The sequence below is a fragment of the Lepidochelys kempii genome, chromosome 20, assembly GCF_965140265.1.
Source record: "Lepidochelys kempii isolate rLepKem1 chromosome 20, rLepKem1.hap2, whole genome shotgun sequence".
Lineage (NCBI taxonomy): Eukaryota > Metazoa > Chordata > Testudines > Cheloniidae > Lepidochelys > Lepidochelys kempii.
Genome location: NC_133275.1, coordinates 22,869,188 through 22,890,474, shown reverse-complemented (window position 1 = coordinate 22,890,474; position 21,287 = coordinate 22,869,188). Strand labels below are relative to the sequence as shown.

At 60.3% G+C, this 21,287-nt stretch overlaps 1 protein-coding gene and 1 long non-coding RNA gene across 3 annotated transcripts; both read right to left on the bottom strand.

Moving 5' to 3' along the window:
* Positions 1–798: 798 nt before the first annotated feature.
* Positions 799–5,540, bottom strand: LOC140901026 (uncharacterized). Its single transcript, XR_012155765.1, has 3 exons — positions 5,369–5,540; positions 4,640–4,702; positions 799–924 (listed from the first exon to the last, which is right to left on the bottom strand). It is a non-coding gene; the product is annotated as an uncharacterized lncRNA (long non-coding RNA).
* Positions 5,541–7,964: 2,424 nt separating this feature from the next.
* Positions 7,965–18,583, bottom strand: FARSA (phenylalanyl-tRNA synthetase subunit alpha). Of its 2 annotated transcripts, none has more exons than XM_073318675.1 (13): positions 18,371–18,583; positions 15,836–15,973; positions 15,392–15,490; positions 14,928–15,046; positions 14,164–14,256; positions 12,693–12,821; positions 12,000–12,115; positions 11,439–11,523; positions 10,688–10,787; positions 10,196–10,364; positions 9,672–9,749; positions 8,924–9,038; positions 7,965–8,308 (listed from the first exon to the last, which is right to left on the bottom strand). In XM_073318675.1, exons 1-13 carry the CDS (start codon positions 18,536–18,538, stop codon positions 8,203–8,205), a joined length of 1,515 nt encoding a protein of 504 aa, XP_073174776.1. In that variant the 5' UTR covers positions 18,539–18,583; the 3' UTR covers positions 7,965–8,202. The 2 variants fall into 2 exon arrangements, with proteins under 2 accessions (XP_073174776.1, XP_073174777.1); XM_073318676.1 differs by having other exon boundaries at positions 18,407–18,583.
* Between the last annotated feature and the right edge of the window lie 2,704 nt (positions 18,584–21,287).

Here is a 21,287-nt window from a genome sequence, read left to right as displayed (position 1 = left end):
GCTGTTAAACAACTGCCACACTACACCTCAGAAGTGGCTGCATTTCAGTGCTGTGTGAGCGATCCCCCCGTATAAATAGCTGCCACGGTCCACCCCAGAGGTGGCTCCATTTCACTGGTGGGCAAATAATCCCTGTACTTGTTAGCGTTTGAACAGCAGATTCAGAGCACAAAGCATGCTGATATCCTTTGGCCTGAGGGACGGATCCCCTTTCACTGTAATGTATTTTACCTTATAGTTACATCACACCTTGAGGGGGATCCCTCCTCATTTTCATCACTTCATCTAACACAGCTGTGCCTTGGGTGGAAGGTGATCGCGGCTGACCTGCAGTTTGGAACTGGACGTGAGGAAGAACGCGGTATGGAACAGAAGCTGCCAAGGGCCTTTAGGAAAGCAAGATTTAACGATTTCCCAGACTGGAGTCTGTCTGTGCTCTGTCCTGTGTCCTGGTTAAGAACTGCCAGCTTAGGACCTTGTGTGAATTGGTGATAGAACCCAGAAGTCCTGACCCACAGCCTTCCTCCCCCCTCCTACTCTAACCACTAGTCCTCACTCCCCTCCCCAGGCCCAGAATACAACCCAGGAGTCTTGACTCCCAGCCCTCCTGCTTTAACCACTAGTCTCCGCTCCCCTCCAAGAGCTAGAAATAGAACCCAGGTGTCCAGAGCATAATTTCACACAACAAACCCCACAGCCTAGGTCTCCCCTTTGCAATGCCCCCTATTGAACAGTCCCAGACAGCCAATCACCCACAGCCCTGGTAATGACATAACTGTGTGGGTGGAGCCTCTCCCTTAATGCTCACCTCCAGCTGTCTGCTCTGATCGTTCCAGAGGGTCCGACTGTGGCTCATCGCTTCAGGGACGCCCAGCTCCCCACCTCCCGGACAGCGCTCCTGGCTGGGCCTGTCCCATTCACCGCCTGGGTGAAGCCACCAAGTGGGAACAGATGCACCATCAAGCAACAGAGCAGACAGAATCCACGCAGCCCAGGTGAGAAAGGGGAGCTGGGTCGAGTGGTTAGAGCACTGAGAGCCAGGACTCCTGGGTTCTATCCCTGGCTCTGGGAGGGGAGTGGGGTCTAATGGTTAGATCACTGGGAGCCAGGACTCCTGGGTTCTAACCATGGCTCAGGGAGGGGAGCTGGGTCTATTGGTTAGAGCACTGGGAGCCAGGATTCCTGGGTTCTCTCTCTGGTCCCAGGAGTGGGCTCAGAGCTGCAAGGGGCTCAAGGGAGACTGGGAGTCAGGACTCCTACATCCTGTTCCTGGAGGCGGGGTCGCAGCAGATGGACAGTTAACAGTTGAATCGAGAGCTCTCCAGACGTCCTTGCCCAGCGGCTGTGTTGCCCCTTCCCCTCTGCTGCCCCTGGTGTTAGCTCCATGCCCTGTGCGACAGGGGAGTTATTTTAAGCCTCATAAATCTGTGACTCCTTGGAAAGCTTGGGCCCAGTCTCAGCGTTCGGCAAAGCCCTTGGCTCCCAGCCCAGACTGTTGCGCAAAGGGAATTAGCCTGCTGCCCAGTGGGGAACCCCCACGCCTCTGGCTCTTCTGGGGGCCCCTCCTAGGAAGGAGCCCATTAACAGGGCAGGGAATTGACCCTTGAACTGACTCTCCAGGGTGGGGTCTGTGGCACTGGGGAGTCACCAAATCGAGCCTCGGCGACTTTCTAGCTGGGAAGTTACTGGCCTGGATGCAGGACTGGCTGGGAGGGAGCCCTGGGCTGGGCTGAGCAGGACAGGCTAGAGGGCACAGTGCTCCCATCCGGCCTTTATAGCCCAGACCTGCTCGAACACCCATGGCTTGTTTTCTGGGCTTAGGGCTTGCTCGCCCCAGCCAAGACCCTGGAGTTGACCAAAAAAGTCAGAGTAAGGACACTTCTATTATTTGTATTATGGCAGCACAACGAGGCTCCAGCTGAAATCCTGGGGGTGGGGAGGACCCTCATGGTACCAGGGGCTGTATGGATCCCCCAGCTGAGATCAGGGCCCCCCATGATGCCAGGAGCTGCACAGACCCCTGGCTGAGGTCAGGGGATGCCCATGGTGCCAGGTGCTGCAGGGGAGGGATAGCTCAGTGGTTTGAGCATTGGCCTGTTCAACCCAGGGTTGTGAGTTCAATCCTTGAGGGGGCCATTTAGGGATCGGGGGCAAAAATGGGGGATTGGTCCTGCTTTGAGCAGGGGGTTGGACTAGATGACCTCCTGAGGTCCCTTCCACCCCTGATATTCTATGATTCTATGTGGTGAGAGACAGTCCTGAAGCCAGCTGGGCCAAAGGAAGCTGGGCCTGTTCTCCCTGCTTTGCAGATGCACAGAGACCAGGGGCTGCCTCGCCTGCAGGGCGTGTGCAAATGTAGGGCTCAGTTCTGAACCCCGATGAAACCCCTTGGAGCAGGAGAGTGATGGCAGCCAGGCCCACCACTGAACTGAACCATGCAGGGCCCGCTCCTGCTACTGACTGCGTGGGCCGAGACCTGAGCCCCCCCGGAGACTTAACACAGCTCTGGCTGCAGGAGGTCCTACAGCCCCATGTCAGCCCTGGGTGGGTGCCCGCCGTTGTCAGGGTGGTAATGCTGGCAATAGCTGGAGTTCGGGTTGGGCTATTTGCCGTAGGGCAAGAGTGCTGCACAAAGAGGGAGCTGTGAACTCTCTGCTGTGGAGACAAGCTGGGCATTGCGACCCCGAAATGCCCCCGGAGGCAGATAACCAGCCCCCGCTGTGCCGTAGTCGGCTGAGCTCAGGGTTTGCGACCCAGGCTCGAGATTTGGGGGGCTCATGATTTTTGAGCCTGGGGGTTGGCACCTGCAGGCAAACCCCTCCTGAGACAGCCCAAGAGAGGGCAGAGGCTGGCAGAGCCAGATGGGTGCACTTCATGGGGGAGGGGTCCTGCCAGGATCGGAGCCACGTTTGGTAAAGGAGGTTTTTGAGGGGCAGGGCTGGTCTCTCACTAGGGGGCCGAGCTGAACCCTTGGTTCCCCCAGGATGGCTAGTGAGGGGGGAGTAGTTCTGCTGCTTTTAGCAGAAGCATCGCCTGGAGAACCGCACAGGGGAGGGGTGTTCTGGGACCTGGCGGCCACCCACTGGGGTGGGGGCTCCCCCCGAAGCCAGGGGAGACCTGGAGCAGCAAAAGGGAATAAAAGTGAAATTACCCTAGTGCCAGGGACAAAGCTGCTGGGTTCTTCCAGCAGGACAGGGCCAGGGCCCCACACAAGCCCTGAGACCCCAGTAACGCTCCTGGAGAGGGGGGATATGGGGGGGGCTGACCCCAGCAGAGCAGCGTGATCAATTGCCTGGGTGGGGGTTTAGCTGCTTTGACGTCACTGGACTTTCCTAGAAAGCGGGCCTGGGCTGGCCCCCCCCAGCAGGCACCCTCCCCCCAGGACACAACTGGTTTGAGTTAGGGCTGCTTGTGTTCCAGAAACACTGGAGGCACAGATTGATCAGGGGCCCCGTTTGCTCTGGCTCCCTGTCCTCTGTTCTAACCAACCGAGAGCCAGCCCCTGCCCCAGAGCTCGCTGTCTCCAGGGACACTGGGAGGGGAACCTGCAGCCGAGGGGATGGGGAGGAAAGGTTTGGCCACGGGGGCAGAGCTGACAGCAGAACCCAGCTTTGCCTTGGTGACTGGATTGTGCTGCCCTCAGGGAGGAGAGTCCCACAAGCAGCCTGGCTGACCTCAGGCAAGCCATTTGGTCAATCTGGGCCTCAGTTTCCCCCGTCAGTAAAGTGAGGATAACGGTTCTGCCTTGGCCGATTAGCTCATGAGCTCTCGCTCTGCATGTGGGCAGCGCCTGGCCTAATGGGGCCCTCAATCTTGGGGGGGGCTCTCTGTGGCCCCCAGTGGGGGCCCAGATCTCAGGGGGTCTGTCTGGCCCCCAGCATCATGGGGACCCCAATCTTGGGATCGGGTCTGTGCAGCCCCTGGCACAACAGAGTCTGACCTTGGCTGAGGACTCCAGTCACGACTAGAATGCAAAATATGTATTGCTCCAAATTAGCCCCTTCAGCTCCCAATGGGCAAACCCCGCCACACTGCGGGAGTGTGAGCTTCCCCTCTGAGCCACGCCCGCCCTCCGGAGCTCCCAGCCCCTGCCCCACATCGCTCTGTGGCTAACCAGCAGCAAGTGGGGAATCAGCCAAAGGGGTGACAGGTCAGGCTTAAGCCCAGCTGCTGAGCCCGGACCCGAGCACACCTGGCCGGCACACCGCAGGGTGCAGCAGGGGAAGCCTGCAGTAGGCATGGGGAGTGCCGTGGGGAACGGTCCTGCCAGGGCGGAGGGCTCAGGAACCTGGAGTGATTTCCAGCTCCGCCTAGTGAGACTAAGATCCAGAGTGCAAGGAAAATGACAAAGGGCCCGACCAGCAAGTGCAGGGTTAAACTCTGCCTGCTCCACACCAGAGCCCAGAGGGCCGAAGCTTCAGCCCCCCTCCCTCCGCCTGTCTGCCCCCAGGCTGGGTGAGGGGAGCAGGCCCCCTGGTTACAGCGAGGCATATGGAAGCGGGATACATGGGTTCGACCACCTTGTCAGAGCAGGGAAGTAGGAGCCAGGACTCCTGGGTCCTATCCCCAGCTCCAGCAGGGCAGGAGGGAAATGGACTGGGGGTCAGGAAATGGACTGGGGGTCAGGTTCTTACCCCACCTCTGGGAAGGGAGTGTTGTCTAGCAGTTAGACATGGAGCATCAGGACTCCTGGGTTCTTAGCCTGGAAGTTGTAGAATGAAGCAGTTAGACCCAGGAGTCATGACTCACCTTCCCTCTGTTGCCAGCTTGGGGAGGGGAGTAGGGTCAGGTGGTTAGAGCAGAGGACAGGAAGCCAGGACTCCTGGGTTCCATCCCAAGCTCTGGGAGAGGAGTGGGAGCTAGTGGGTTAGAGCGGCAGGAGAGGGCTGGGAGCCAGGACTCCTGGGTTCCCATCCTAATTCCTTGAAGGGAGTGTTAGAAGTGGGGCAGAGACTGGATTTTTCTCCCTGAAGCAGGAAGTTTTGCAATGAAGCAGACAAAAGGAGGGGGTAGGAGGTAGGATGCCAGGGTTCAATTCCCAGCCATCACTGACTCACCCCATGAGCCTAGCCCCGCCCCTTGCCTCAGTTTCCCCATCCATAACAGGGATGAGACCTTTGTCCCCATGCTGCAGGCCATCTCCACCCACCCTGAAGCTCCCGCCCCAGGCGTCCGGGCGCCTCCCCGCCCCCCGCACCAGGGCATGGAAGCCGTGTCCGCCCTGCAGCTCATGAACTTGACCAGCCTCAATCGCACCGAAGCAGTGGGGCTCCTGTCCCCGCACTCGTCCGCCAACGAGCAGCCCCTGTACAGCGAGTACAAGCCGCCCGTCCGCGACCTCATCCCCCTGCCCAAGGCCGTGCTCTACCTCCTCATGGCCGCCCTCGTGGTGGTGGGCGTGGCCTACGCCATCGTGGGGCACCTCATCAAGGACCTGGCCCATGACCTCATAGGTGAGTCGGGGTGGGAGAGATGGACGGAGGGGCACGAGCGGTAAATCATCATCTCTTGCTGCCAGGTTGGAGCACTAGGGCAGCCGCGACTTCCCTGCGATGCTGGTGCTGTGGGGTGTTAAACAGCAGCCACGTTCCACCCCAGAGGTGGCTGCGCAGCAGCAGGGCGATTCCTGTAGGTCATAACCGCTCTTATCCCGTGCTTCTCCTCAGGCAGCCCCTAAGCACTACAAGAGCAGCAGCATTAGCCCCATTTCACAGAAGGGCAAACCGAGGCACAGAGCAGGGCAGCGACCTGTCCAAGGTCACACTGCAGGCTGGCCGATGGGAGAGAGTTCTCCCGTCGGCTTAATAAACCCACCGCCGCAAGCGACTGGAGCTCTCACACGGACAGAAGTGCCGGCGTGGACAGCGCTGGCAACGGCACGGACGTCACTCAGGGCGGGGCGTTATTCACACCTGGAAAAACCACCAGCCGAGTTTCCAAAAGCTGCCGTTAAAACTCAAGAGTTTTTAGAAACTTGAAAAAAGAGGGGGGGGAGGGAAGGTTGAAGGTTTTTAGGTTTCCAGTGGGCCCCCCCCAAAAAAAGCCTTCTGTGGCCAGGTGGGCTGATTGCCAGCAGCTCGAAGCCAGCGGATGACTGGGCCATGGAGAATGAGCCCCCGCTCCTCCTGCTAGGAGCCCCCCATTTCTACCCCCACTTGGGGAGAGAAGAATCCTTCTCCCTGGGATGGGGACCCTGCCTGGCTGTGACCCAGGGGAACCCCCAACAGGCTCAGAACCATCCAAGCTGCCCCCAGAGAGGGGAAGGAGAAGACACTTGGAGAACTGGGCACCTAAGCCCCTGCTCTAACCACTAGACCCCACTCCCCTCCCAGAGCCAGGCTAGAACCCAAGAGTCCTAAATAGGAGCAGGGTGGGGTCAGAATTCCTCGCCTCTGTTCCCAGCTTTGAGTGACCTCAGGTCAGTCGCTTCTGTGCCTCAGTTTCCCCACAGAGATGTAGACCAAGAGCACCTGAGAGGCTCAGAGTGCATGGTTGAGGGTCATGACACGGGGTGCAGCTGGGGGTCAGGGCGACGTCCCCCCGCTCACTGCTGTCCCATCTCCCCCCAGATTGGCTGCTGGGGCCACAGCCTGATGCGCCCAACAAGGAGAACGACTCGGACACCGCACCCGCACCCCCCTCAGGGTTCTACCGTGCGCAGCCCCCCATAGCCGAGCCCCACAGCCCCGGCGAGGTGCACATCATGCTACAGGGGGCGGCCCAGCCCACGTAGGGCAGGCCCCACCCAGCCATGGACAGGAGGGGCTGAGCCGGCGGGCGCACCCAGAGACCACCAGCAGGCTGTGCCGGCCACCAGCCCAACACACCGCACAGCCCAGAGCCCCAGCCGGGACGGATGGTGCCCGAGGGCAGGCAAGACCCCCACCGCAGACATCGGGGGGACTGCCGTTCCCTCCCGTCCCTGTCACTTCGCGTCCTTCACCCGACGCCAGCATCCCGGCTGGGGTCCCTGTGACGGGGGGAGCTCTAGTGGCTAGCGAGCCCCCGCACCAGCAGAGATTCCTCCTGGCCCTGCAGCTGTAACCCCCCAGGAGGCTGGCTGCGCCAACAGTGCCTGGACCGAGGAGGGCGGGTCTGTGCTGGGGGGCTGAGCGAGCCGAGGCCTGGAGAAGGGAAGGGCAGTTACTGCCTACGGGCTGCTCTGACTGGGGGTCACAGTGGGGGCCATTTCCCCCAGCTGGAAGGGGTGCTCCGCCCCAGCCAGAAGCCCCGCTGCACCACAGGGACAGGGAACACTTCGCTCTGGACACGGCCCCTGCCCCGAGGTGCCTGTGGAGGAGGGACCCCCCAGGGCTCTGGCAGCACAAGGGACTGGGATCGGTTTGTTAAATAAAATATGGACTCAGAAAATTCCCCTGGCTCCGGTCGTTGGTTCACAGAGCCCCGAGCCCCACGTGCCAGAGGGGGCTCTTGAAAGAGCCCCAAGATCAGCCCCCCTCACTCCTAACACGCAGCCCCCCTCACTCCCAGCCCCAGGGCTGAGGTGGAGATTTCACTCCCATTCCCCCCCATCCAGCCCTGCAGAGGAAGGGGCCATGAGGCTCCCCCCAGCTCTGTGCCCTGGGGCCACAGGCTCAGTGCTGCCCCCACCCCCCTTTGAACAAAGCCCCCAGCACACACCCCGAGCAGATGGTGGGGGTCAGGAAATCACTCCCCAACATGCTGCCCCTCTCTTCGCAGCTGTGGTGCAGGCCCCGCCCCCATCATATGGGGTGCAGTCACCCCACATACAAACAGGGCTGGGAGGGAGAGAACCCAGGTCTCTGCACTAGCCTTTACACCCCACTGCCCACCCACAGCTGGGGGAAGAACCTATAGTCATGACTCCCACCCCCACCACGCCCCCAAGCCTGGAACAGGACCCAGGAGTCCTCCCCCCCCCCCAAAGCCCACCAGGAGTGCGCCCCACCCCCTCCCCATTCCAAACAGAGCAGAGTCTCCAGCCCAGACACTAGCCCTTTATTGAGGCGCAACAGGCTGCAGGTGCCGGCACTGGCCTGGGCAGCTCTGCCGTGTCCCCCAGCGGGGAGGGCAGAGCAGGGGGCTGGACGGAAGGGGGCCAAGGGCGCCCTGCCAGCCCTCTGCCCAGGAAGCGGGGCAGCCCGAGCCCAGCTGCAGAGGGGGAGGGGAGCCCCCTGGAGAGGGCACTAATAAATACGGGGCTGGCCCAGCGGCAGGACCCTACGCGTCGAGGCGGCAGAGCGGGCCGTCGTACACCATCTGCAGGTTCACCTTGTGCCCAACCAGCTCCCGGATGTTGTTGATGCCGTATTTGATCATGGTGGGGCTGGAGGAGAAGGCGGGTGTTAGGGGAGTGCGGCCCTGCTGCTGACCCACCCGTAACGGACCCTCCACTGGGCAACAGAGGGCACAGGGCAAGCACGTCGCCAACCCCACGTCGCCAACCCCTTGCCCAAACTCTGCCGGTGCCCCTCAGTCCCGACCCGCAGCCCCCTGCTAGCCCAGCCCTGGGCTCCCGCCCCATAGCTCTGCCAGTGCCCCTCAATCCAGACCCAGAGAGCATGGCTGTTGCTGGCTGGAAACCCCCTGGCTCTGAGTCACCCCGGCTGAGAGGGGTGCTGGTCCCCAGAGCTCTGCCCGGGCTGTGCAGACACCCCCTCCCACAGGCGCAGGATTACATGGGGATTAGCACAAGTCGTTACCATCTACGGGCAGTGCCGGGTGTCAGGCAGGCACAGGAAGAGGAGTTGGGAGCTGCCCTACAGCCATGGCACACGCTGGGCGTCTCCATCCCCTTCCCAGCATGGCCAGCCCTATGGCCCCCCACATTAGCAGGAGCTGTAAGGGGCCCTGACTGCCTCCACTGGCACCCTCAAGGCCGCCTGTGAGCCCACCCCCTGTGAGCCTGTGTGCCCACCCCCTCCCACAGCATCCTCCTCACCGCTCCAGAGAGAGGCCCCAGGCGATGACCGACACGCCCTCCGGCAGGCCCATCGGCAGCAGCATCTCTGGGCGGAAGATCCCCGAATTACCCACCTCCACCCACTTCTGGAGCCCTGCAACGGGAAGGGAGATGGCAGCTCGGTTAGTCTCGGTCGGGCACCCCTAAGCAGGGCTAGGGAGCCGGGGGAGAGACGCTTCCGGGCATCTAGAGAAGCGACTGGAGCAGACGGTTCTGTTCTGAGTGGGATCCAAGGCCCTGCCATGGGGCCAGGACTGCCGGGCCAGCCCCCACCCCAAACCCTGACCCCTTTGTCCCTGTGGGATTGGATGGGGGTGTTGTGAGCTTGGGGATCCCTGGGCTGGACCCAGCAGGTCCCTGGCCTGGCTGCTGCTGCTCGGCCAGGCATGGATGTGCAGGGCATGACTGGAGAGCAGGAGCCCCGCAGTGCCAGCCTGCCAGGGGGAAGGGGACCCCCTCTACTGACCCCAGGGCCTGACTTCAGGTCTTTCGCCGCCCAGTGCTGGCTCAGGATCAGGGAGCACCTTGATTTCCGGGGGGCTGGGAGACGCTGCAGCGGGCACCACAGCTAATCCTGGCTGGGGGGCACATGCCACCCCAACCTGCAACTCCCTCATCCGAGACCCTGAAGCTGCCCTGCCCTGCCCCCCCGCAGCCGGCAGGCCCAGCGTGTGCTGCTCAGGGGAGAAGGGGCTGATCTGGCTGCGAGGGGCTGGCGCCCCCTCACCTTGGTGGTAGCTGAACACCTCCATGCTGGGCTCCGTGTAGGGGTTGTAGGCCGGCTTGAAACGCAGCTGGCTGATCCCTGCCGAGACACAGGCCAGTGAGAGCATGCGGCCCTGCTAGGCCCCCTGCAGCCACCCCATGGACCGCCAGGCCCCCTCCTCCCTGCACATCCTACCAGACCCATGTCCCCTCCTGCACCCCACACCCTGCCTGGCCCTCCATCCTGAACCCACCCCATAGCCTGCCAGACCCTGTGTCCTCTCCTGCACCCCCACCCTGCCTGGCCCCCGCCCCTTCCTGCTAGGACCCTCCTCTGGAGCCTGCTGGTGGCAGAAGCTCAGCCCTGGATTGGGCTTTGTCCAGGGTGTTCGCTGGCAGCAGATACCGCTGAGCGCCCCAAATCCTCCCCTATCAGGGACCTCCATCCCGGCTTCCCCCATCCTGCCAGCTCCTCGCAGAGGTCGGCTTTCCCGCTCTTCCGCACATGGCGCTGTCTGTCCCTGTCGGCGGGCAGCTGGCACATACCCAGCTTGGTGAAGAACTCCCTGAGGGTGCCCATGAGGTCCCCCAGCGTCAGCCCGTAGTCGGCCACCACCCCCTCGATCTGGTGGAACTCGGCCAGGTGGGTGGCGTCCAGTGTCTCGTTCCGGAAGACCCGGTCAATGGAGAAATACTTGGCTGGGGTGAACTTCTCCTGGGGGGGGGCAGGGAAGAGAGGTGTCAATCATAGCCCCAGCCCATCCCCTGGACTCCACCCACCAGGCCACTGCAGCATGGGATCCCAGCCCCAGGCCAGATTCACCCCCAGCCCCTTGAGCCCCAGCCACTGGGGGCAGCAGAGCCCTGCCCCCCAGCTCCTCCTGCGCCCCGGCATCTCCCATTCCCCTTCCCCACACACACACAGTCAGGGTGGGGCCCTGGGTCTGGCTGAGGGGCAGCTGCAGCCAGGGCTCAGAGTTGTGGGGGGGGGGGGGGGGAGCACAGCTGGGGGGGGGGGGGGGGCGTGGCACCTCCTACCTGCTGGGCCAGCCGGTAGAGCATGCGGGCGCTGACAGCCGTGGTGTGCGTCCGCAGGATGTTCTTCCGCGCCTCCTCCAGCGTCCAGTCGTATTTGTACCTGGGGGGGGGGGGCGGGGGGGGGGTACGGAGGTGTGAGATCCGACACACGCTGGGCATGGGGGTGGGGCAGGAGCGCAGCAGAGCAATCCCCGGATGGGCGGGGAGAGCTCCCCATGGCACCAGGCTGCTGCGGGCAAATCGCTGGGGGAAGGGGAGGGTGGAACATCCCCCCCACACCCCCCAAAGTCCCCCCCAGTCCAGGTGCCAAAGGGTTAAGCGGTGCCCCCGGAACAGGCAGGTTCCCCAAGCAGCAATGGGGGACGGGAGCTGCCCCAGACCAAAGGAGCAGCCTAGAGTGGAGGGGCCCCAAATCCCATTCCCTGCCCCCCCACAAGCCAGGCAGCCCTCCCAGCCTGGGCTGGATCAGAGCCAGCGTCCCCTAGGGAAGAAAGGCCTCGTGTCCCCTTCCCCGCCACTCTGAGCCAGCCAGTCCCCCACACCCCTGGGGCCGGTTTGGAGCCAGTGCCCTCTACAGGGGAAAGGCCCCGTGTCCCCATTCCCCACCACCCTGAACCAGCCAGCCCCCGGTCCAGATCAGAGCTAGCGCCCCCAAGTGGGGAAAGGCCCCATGTCCTATTTCCCACCCCCACCCCGAGATCAGCCTGTTCCTCTGGGCTCCAAGCCCAGCTCGACAGCTGGGGACACTCACCCCTGGGAACCGTAGCCTCCTTGCGAGTGGATCTTCTTCACTCTCTTCAGATAGTCCATGGGGAAATCCGTGGCTTTGGCAGGATCTGGGGGAATCCAGGGGGTGCAAAGGGGGCTGGAGTGACTCCCCCTGACCCACCAGGAACCCGGGGATGCTAAATGGTCTGGGAGGGGGCCCAAGGAGCAGCGGGGAGCCAGAGGGGCAGCAGGGGTGACAAGTGGGGCTAATGTGCATAGAAGATGCTGCACCCCCCCAGCCTGATGCCCCCCATTTAGCCACAGGCCTGGGTGAGCAACCCACCCCTCACTGCGCCCCAGCCCAGCGGGGGGTTGGGACTCTGGTCACTCCCCACAGCACCTCTGCCAGCACCATTGAGATAAGGAGACCTGGCCAGGTAGGGACTGGTGGACACCCTGCAAGCTCACACAGAAGCCATTCCCGCGCCCTGAGCCAGCCCTGGGGCGCAGGCGGCGCCCCCTAGAGGGGAAAGGCCCACTCTTTGCTGTGCTCCCCACAGCAGCAGATAGGCCTGCTGGCAGCAGGGGCTCGCGGATGACTGACCCTGCAGGAAGAAGGTGTCGTGCTGATCGCGGGCCGGGTGCTGCTGTGGCTGGAAGAGGGCATCGAAGTTCCAGAAGGAGCTCTCGATGAAGTTATTGGTGGGCATTTCTGTGAAACTGAGCGAGACACGGGACCAGTGAGCACCCCCGTTCCAGAGAGCGCAGGGCAATCCTGGCACTGTGCGGGCACTGCCATCCACATGGGCAGGGGCACAAGGCCTCTGGATGGTGAGAGGAGAGGTCACAAGAGGAGCCCAGAGCAGCTTCCACACACACCCATCCCCCTGGGGGACGGCACCGGGTAGCCCCACTGGGCACAGAGAGGGGAGTGACTTGCCCAAAGCTACACAGCAAAGGAACAGCTGAGCCAGGACTCCCAACTCCCCCACTCTAGCCCCTACATCTCCTCCCCTCCCTGAACCATGGAGAGAACCCAGGAGTCCTGGCTCCCAACACTGGAGATCATGCTGAAGGGAACAGTCCCATCCCAGAACCTTGGGCCGGGCTGGCTGGAACCTAGGGTGCTCTCTGTCTCCCTTCCCCTCCCAAACAAGAGGGCTGGCAGCAGCTGTGCAGACCCCAGCCGGTACTCGCCACTGCAGGACATGGTCTGCATTCTGTACCGCAGCCCCCCGGGCAGATGCCCCCGCCAACCGCCAGGGTAGAGACTGCAGGGGCACATGTGGCTACTCACCCCATCTCGAGGAAGATCTGTCTGAACTGGGTGCGGACCTTGAGCAGCGGGTGGAGGTGCCCGCTCTCAGGCATGATCCCCAGCGCCTCGAAGTTGTACGCCTTGAACTTCAGGTCACGCCACGAGCCGCTGTGGACGAAGGGTGGGGAAAGGTCACAGGGGGCGAGCCCTGTGGAACTGACTGAGCGAGTAACAGGCTTTGTACAGCACCTTCCACCCACCTATAGTCCATGGTGCCACTGAAATGCAGCCACCTCTGGGGTGGAGGGCAACAGCCAGCCAGTACGTAACAGTGGGGACAAGAGGACCCAGGCCACAAGCCTGTCACTGTCCCTGCAGAGTGGGCAGGGCTCGTCTGAAAGACCCACGAGGCTGAGCCACATGGGCTTTACACATCTACCGGTGGGGGGAGGGGACCCCAGGGGGGATATGAACCCACAGTGAACGTGGAGGAAAACCTGGCACTTGGAGCCCAGAGATCGGGGCTGGGTCGACATTTCAGCCATAGCTGGAAGCAGGTAAAGTGGGAGCTGCCGAGGCAGGAAGGAGGCCTACCGTCCCAGCTGATGCCTGGAGAATCGGGTGTCATCCGTTTCACACTCCCAACCCCTTCATGACCAGTCAGCAAGCACAGAGCAACTCCAGCTGCTTCCTGAGCCAACAGCCCCCAGCCCCACCCACCTCGTCAAGTGGGGAAACAAGCTCTGCCTGAGGCACTGGGGAAGATGCCCACACATTCTGTACCCCCCACACCCACCTGCTCAGCTGACCCATGGCTGCCTATTCATTGGGATACCCGCCCCATGGGCCCTGTAGTACCGGCACTCCAAGCTGCTCAGAGGACACTAGTATCCCCTCACCTCCAGCCCCCTGTCCACCCAGGAGCGACTCTAGGGTCTAGACATTGGGTAAGAGCGAAGGCTGTAAGGAAGCCGAGAGGTTTTAGTTCAAAAGTTGTGGTCGTGGTTGTTAACGTTGCAGTTTTGGTGAGGTCGGTTCCAGCACCATAAAACCCCACGTTTAACCCCCCCCACCCAAAACCATAGAAAAGCATTTTTTTGAGTGGTGTAGTGACCCCACATGCCAGGACAAAATGCCACTCAAATCTGGCCTGAAGGGGAGGCTGGGCCAAACCTGGCACGCGGGGCCACACCACTCACATGTGCGGAAGCCATAACCCCCCACCGGCCCAAGTTTCTGCAACAAAACCACAGCTCACGATGTTCTTACAGCCTCGTTCGTGGCCTTTTAAATAGCATACGCGCACGCTGGGGGTGCCCCCATCTGCCATCGCAGAAACCACAGAGCCCTGACAGGGGGCAGGGGCGTCCACAGGCAGGCAGGCCTTGGCCGTTTGCAGAGGGATTCCGAAGAGCCACATTTACATGTGCGCGGCTGCGGCTCCCCCATGGTCCTAGCGCAGGGCGGAGAGCAAGGATGCAGACTCTGCCGGAGGCAGCATGCGCCTCACCTGGCGATCATCTCTGGCGTGAGGTCCGTCTCCTGCTTGGTGACCGTGGTGGAGAAGGCGCTGCCTTTCCGGATCCAGTAGGTCTTGATGACCCTGTACACAAGAAGGGAGGCAGAGAGGTGACCCCAGTGGGAAGCCTAGTGCCAAAGATCATGGCTTGGGACTGGGAGAAGGGCACAGCAGAACCAGGCAGCCCATTTGCCTAACAAACCACATCGGGCCCTTGGGACTTCTACTGGCCTTTACAGTGGCGGCACAGCTCATCTAGACGACAAATCCCAGCATGGCCCAGTCTGTCTTCACCCAAGCCATGCATGCTGGGAGCTGTAGTCTGAGCCGGCTGCACCAGTCCACGAGCCAGGACACCGACGACCCTCAGCGGGACTGGACGGCCCGGCTGGGTGCCCGGCAGCCAGGCTGGCTAAGCAGTACAGCCTGGAGGGGCAGGGAGGTAGGGGTGTGGGGGTGGGTGTGCACGCACGCGCAGGCTGTTAGACATGGGAGCTTCCCCACCACCAAAGGAAAGATCAGAAGCAGGGGACACTGCACAGATGCAGCAGGGAAATGGACCCACCAGCTGCTGCCCTCTAGTGGGGAGAGGAAAATGTGCACCCCAAAGGTACAATCAGACCCATGCCTGCTTCCTGAGCACAGGGGAGCCCCAGCACCCCACATTACTGCTGGGGAGAATCCCTAACTCCTGACCGTGCTGCAGCAGCAGAGGGATTCAAGCCGGTGGAGGGGATGGGGGGCACTCAACTCACACTTCCGTCAGGAGTTTCCGTTTCTTCAGTTCGTTCCTGTCTTTTTCCTCCAGGCTCTCAGCCTCTCCCTGCTGCACAAGCTGCAGCTTCTCCCGCACAGAGTCCTGCACGCTCTCCACCTGGGGGACAGGAGACCAGCAGTGAGCACCCCCCTGGGTGTGGGAGCATTCCCCCACCCCTGAGGTGCCCCAGGCAGCTTCGCCCAGAGTAAGCCAGGGACTCAGTAAGCTCGAGCTGTGACAGCACTGTGCCATTCCTAATGGTGGAGGGTGGAATAAGCTTGTTCATTTCCGTAGTGCCTTTCACCTCAGGGGTCCAACCACCCGCTCGGTGCTCACCGACTGACCTGCGAGAGCTAAAGGGTCTCTGCTCGGCCCAGCGAGATTCAAAGGGGGATTCGGGGGCCAGGAGGGCCCAGCTTGGAAATCTCCCTTCTGACGAAAGCCCCGCCACAAAACACTCACAGCCCGGAAGATGCGCGGACCCCCATCCGCGTTCTTGTCCAGCCGCACCCACTTGTTGGACATGGCCTTGCTGAACCCCACTTTCCCACTCGGCAGATTCTGCAACAAGAGACAAGGGAGATTTCAGATCCAGGCGGAGCAAAAAAGAAAAGAAACACCCGCAGGGGAAAGGGGGACAAGCAGGATATTCTGCCCTCCCTCCCAGGGCTCAGAAATGTTTACAGGCACTTGGTCAAGCAACACAACCACCCTCATGGGGAAGGCCAGAGTTATCCCAATTTTACAACGGGACCCTGGCTTCCTGACTCCCAGCCCCACTCCCCTCCCAGAGTCAGGAAGTGAACCCAGGAGTCCTGACTCCCAGGCTGCAGAATGTAGAAGAACAGCGAAGTTCTGGCAGGAGATGAGACACTGAAGATGTGAGGGATGGGAAGCCAGCCTCACCATCAGCTTGCTCTGGGGCAGCCCTTCAGCAGGGATGCTGTCAAAGACACGCGCCTCATGGCTTCCCTCCTGGATGATCTCCTTCCCCTCGGACGTCAGCTCCCAGCGTTTAGAGGATCGCTGTTCAGCCTCGATGACCTGAGGGGAACACACAGGGGGGCTGTGAAATACAGGGACCATCACACTGGATCAGACCCAAGGCCCATTTAAGTGCAGTATCCTGTCTCTGACAGTGATCAGTACCAAGTGCTTCAGAGGAAGGCATGAAAGCCACACCGCAGGCAGGGAGGAATAATTTTCCCTCATGAAGGTCTCCTCCTATTCCCTCATAGATTGATTGGGCAGAATGAAGTGTTTTTATCCCTTCTGGGACTCTTATTTTAGCATCAGCAATCACCATTCAGGATATTTCTGCTATTCCGCTTTGAATCTTGATGAGCTCTTGAACACAGCAACATAGAATCATAGAATATCAGGGTTGGAAGGGACCTCAGTAGGTCATCTAGTCCAACCCCCTGCTCAAAAGCAGGACCCTTCCCCAATTAAATCATCCCAGCCAGGGCTTTGTCAAGCCTGATCTTAAAAACTTCTAAGGAAGGAGATTCCACCACCTCTCTAGGCAACGCATTCCAGTGTTTCACCACCCTCCTAGTGAAAAAGTTTTTCCTAATATCCAACCTAAACCTCCCCCACTGCAACTTGAGACCATTACTCCTTGTCCTGTCCTCTTCCACCACTGAGAATAGTCGAGAACCATCCTCTCTGAAACCACCTCTCAGGTAGTTGAAAGCAGCTATCAAATCCCCCCTCATTCTTCTCTTCCGCAGACTAAACAATCCCAGTTCCCTCAACCTCTCCTCATAAGTCATGTGTTCCAGACCCCTAATCATTTTTGTTGCCCTTCGCTGGACTCTTTCCAATTTATCCACATCTTTCTTGTAGTGTGGGGCCCAAAACTGGACACAGTACTCCAGATGAGGCCTCACCAATGTCGAATAGAGGGGGACGATCACGTCCCTCGATCTGCTCGCTATGCCCCTACTTATACATCCCAAAACGCCGTTGGCCTTCTTGGCAACAAAGGCACACTGCTGACTCATATCCAGCTTCTCGTCCACTGTCACCCCTAGGTCCTTTTCCGCAGAACTGCTGCCTAGCCATTCGGTCCCTAGTCTGTAGCGGTGCATTGGGTTCTTCCGTCCTAAGTGCAGGACCCTGCACTTATCCTTGTTGAACCTCATCAGATTTCTTTTGGCCCAATCCTCCAATTTGTCTAGGTCCCTCTGTATCCTATCCCTGCCCTCCGGCGTATCTACCACTCCTCCCAGTTTAGTATCATCCGCAAATTTGCTGAGAGTGCAATCCACACCATCCTCCAGATCGTTTATGAAGATATTGAACAAAACCGGCCCCAGGACCGACCCCTGGGGCACTCCACTTGACACCGGCTGCCAACTAGACATGGAGCCATTGATCACTACCCGTTGAGCCCGACAATCTAGCCAACTTTCTACCCACCGTATAGTGCATTCATCCAGCCCATACTTCTTTAACTTGCTGACAAGAATACTGTGGGAGACCGTGTCAAACGCTTTGCTAAAGTCAAGATACAATACATCCACTGCTTTACCTTCTTCCACAGAACCAGTAATCTCATCAATCTCAACATCCTGTAGCAGGGAGTTCCACAGGTTATGTATGTATGTACCAAGTGAAAAGTCTGTGGGACTTGCTGCCACCGGACATCGTTGAGACCAACAGAGCAAGATTAAAAAGACAGTGAGTGATTTTAGGGATACCATGGATACTTCAACTGCCACAGCTCAGCCTACTCCAGGCCGGCCGGGACTGGCACAATTCCATGGCTGCTCCAGAAGGGCAGGGTGAGAAGCACAGGGAGCTCCTGCAAGGATCAAAGAGATACTGGGAAAGACTGGGGGCACAAAGGGGTGGGACAGGGGACAAGGAGAATAGTTTGGGGAGACAGGATCAAGGAGGGATTTCAGAAGCAGTGGGTGCGTGGAAGGGGTATCGGGGTAAAGAGAGATACAGAAGGGGTCCTTTTGTAAGGGGGGGGGAGAGAAGCTGCTATCGTGAAGGACACCTCAACATGGCCCTCAACACCCCCACTCCCTTTTCCCTAGGAGCCTCCCCTCCCCCCTGCTCCCTCCAGCCCATCTGTTCACCTCTCCTCAGGCTCAACAGTCCCCCCGTCCCCCCCGGCAGGCCCCCTCCCCTGGGAACCCCCACCTCCCACTGCCCCACGCCCATCCCCCACACCCCTCCCCCGGGAGCCCCCACCTCCCCACGCCCATCCCCCTGCTGGCCCCCACTCCCCACTGCCCCTCCCCCGGGAGCCTGCACCTCCCACTGCCCCACACTGCCCCACACCCATGCCGCTGCTGGCCCCCACTGCCCCACGCCCATCCCCCGGGAACCCCCATCCCCCACTGCCCCTCCCCCTGCTGGCCCCCACTCCCCACTGCCCCTCCCCCGGGGAGCCCCCACCTCCCACTGCCCCACCCCCGGCCCTACCTCCCCCAGCGCCTGCAGGCTCTTCACCGCCCCCACCAGCTGCTGGTGCTCCAGGCCCAGCGCCGCGGCCGCCTCCAGACTGCCCAGGCCGCTGCCCCCGGCCCGCTCCAGCCGCTGCAGCAGCAGCTCGGCCAGCGCGGGCCCGTCCGTCGCCATGGCGGGGGACATGCCTGCCGGAGGGGGCGGGGCGGGCAAAACACCGGGTGACCTCTCGCCCCGGAAGTGGTCTCGAAAACCACCCCCCACTTCCGGGGGTATGGAATTTTTCTCATTACCGCCCGGTGGCCGCCATTTTTCGTGTGGCACACGAGGAGCGGCCCAACGCGGGCGTCATCTTGGGCGTGGCACGAACCGATCGACGAGCGGGCGGACGCCATGTTGAGTGTGGCAATAAGGGCAACATCGGGAGGGCCGCCTAGTGTCTGCCATCTTGAGTGTGGCATACAAGGGCGACTGCTAAAGCCCCGCGGCCGCCACCCCTGAACGTGGGAGGAGGTGCCATCTTGAGTGTGGCAGCACCTCTCCCATGAGGCCTCATCCCCAGCTGTGGGGTGGGTGTGGGGCCTGGAGGGGGAAGACAGGGCAGGCTTGTGCAGGTGGCTGCATTCAGGGGGTCACTGGGGCCTCCCCAGACATGACAGGGCCTGAGGATGATGTCATGAGGGGCTTGGCTACCACAGCAACAGGCCCATCCCACCCACCTGGGTGGCTGTGACATCAGGTGGGGGCATGGGGCGGCATTTGGTTACCGTGGCGATGGGCCCATCCCACCTGTGAGGATGGCATGAGGCGCTTGGTTACCATGACAACATGCGTATCCCACCTTCTGAGGCGCCACGAGGCCATGCTGTGAGGCCGCCCTCTATTGCCATGGTGATGGGCCCAAGTTCCATGCCAAGGCACCTGGTTACCATGGCGATGGGCACAGGCTATTCGCCCTGGTTGTTGCCTCAGGATATTACAGCACAGCTGCCATGGGTGGACGTGACCATGCATCTGGACTGAGACTCCTCCCCTTTCTGCTGTGCAACTCGGCCTGGTGCTCTCCAGCCCAGAGGTGGCTGCATTCCGGCGGCCCTGTGTGTGCACCAAGCGTGCGAAACATCAGGTGCTCCTGAAAACGGAGGGCTGCTTATTCACGTGTGCCAGCAGGGGGAACACAGCTTTGTCAACTCCAAGCATCCAAAAATCACGAGTCAGGCCTCGAAAATCATGAGATTGGCTTAAAAATATTTTTTTTTAAAAAAAATAATACATTTTGGGTTCTTTTCCTTTGCCTTCTCATGTCTGAGCCTTTCGGCCGCATACAGGTCACATTTTCAAGCTTTTCTCCACAACTACAAGGTCAAGAAACTCTCTTTCAACGAAAGCTGCAGTTCTCCTGTAAACCCACGACTCTGGGAGCTGGCGCTTTAAGACAAACCCCAAAGATCATGAGACTTGTGATAAAATCACCTAAAACGGCAACCCAGACACAAAGATGAACAGCAGTTCCTCTCTATGGGTAGCCCTAGAAATTGTCAGGACAATGGTGGGTGTTGGATCATCATGGAAAGAAAATCTGTTTGTTAAATACCAGGCAGGGGGTGTGCCAGACACCCCCCACCGCACCGTGACAGATGGAAACCACAGCTGGGCAGCATGCAGCAATGCAATGTAGGCTCCATGGACTTTTAATCCACCTGGGGCCTCCTGGTAGTTGTAATTACAACTTCCTCCTGCTGGCTAAACACAGCTTGTTTGCTTATGGGCAAAGCTAGCTAATGAGTTCCAGCAATAGAAAGTGAATCCTCTTAGCCACAAACCAGGTGCAGCCCAGCCATTGGCAGGGCACGATTCAGTGCCCCCTACCAAGGTGCCGCTGCCCTATCTCAGAGGGAAGAGAGCTCACTTGGTCGCCATGCCCTCTGCCAACACTGCTAAACTGGGAGCAGGTTTGTGCTAAATAGACTGCCTTTTTGGGTGTTGTGGGCACCTGTCCCACTAGCAATTTGGCTGAGCCCCAGCAAACTCGTATCACATGGTGGGGGCATCAGATGGGAATGGGTTCTGATCGCTACTGGGCTGGATCTGAAGTGGCAGCGTAGACGTGAAAGGCTCTGAATGCCTTTCCCCTAAGTCTGGGGTTCTCCAGCTGGGGGTCATGACAGGGGCTGTGGAGATGCTGTGACCACCTTGCCCTTCCCATATTGAGCAGGAGGGGTGTGTGGAAATGGTCCCAGAAAGGTTGGGAATACCTGCCCTAAACCTTACAGACCCCTAAAAAAAACCCTTCAGTCATGTCACAGAGCGCTTGATATCTCAATGAAGACATATCTACAGCGCTGCCAGAGATGAACCCAAACAGTGTGTCCTCTGCGAGATCCTGTGGGGGCTGACAGTGGCTGACTGCGGAGACTGCCCCTAAACCCTGCAGTGATGGGTGTGGGGGGAGTCTCCCCAAAGAACGGTAGGAGCCCCATCACTCAGAGGACACTTAAAGCTAGGAACAGGCAAGAATAGACTGCAAGGGGACAGGAATCTGGGTGCAGGATCTAATGAGCCTTTCCGTTCCTCGTTAGTGGAGCAGCTGACCCCAGCAGAGGACTCTGGATCTCAAGAGCTCATCTGCACGGCATCCAAACTCATTTGAGATGCCAGCTGCTTATTTTGCCTCCTCCCTGGATTTGTGAGTTGGGTGCAAGATGCTGAGGGCTCCCCTTGCTTGATCCCTAATCACTCAGCCCAGACACAGCCATCAGCCCCCAGGTGGGCCTGGGAAGTCAACTGCGATTGACAGTTGGTCTGTGATGTTTTGTTCTCCAGGATCCTGGGGGCAGGAGAGGGGTCGCTGTGGAGGAGCGAGTGGACAGTTCCCCTGGCTCAGCTGGGCACCTTCCAGCTGATAAAAGGTTTCAAGGAGAATCTCAAGAGCAGC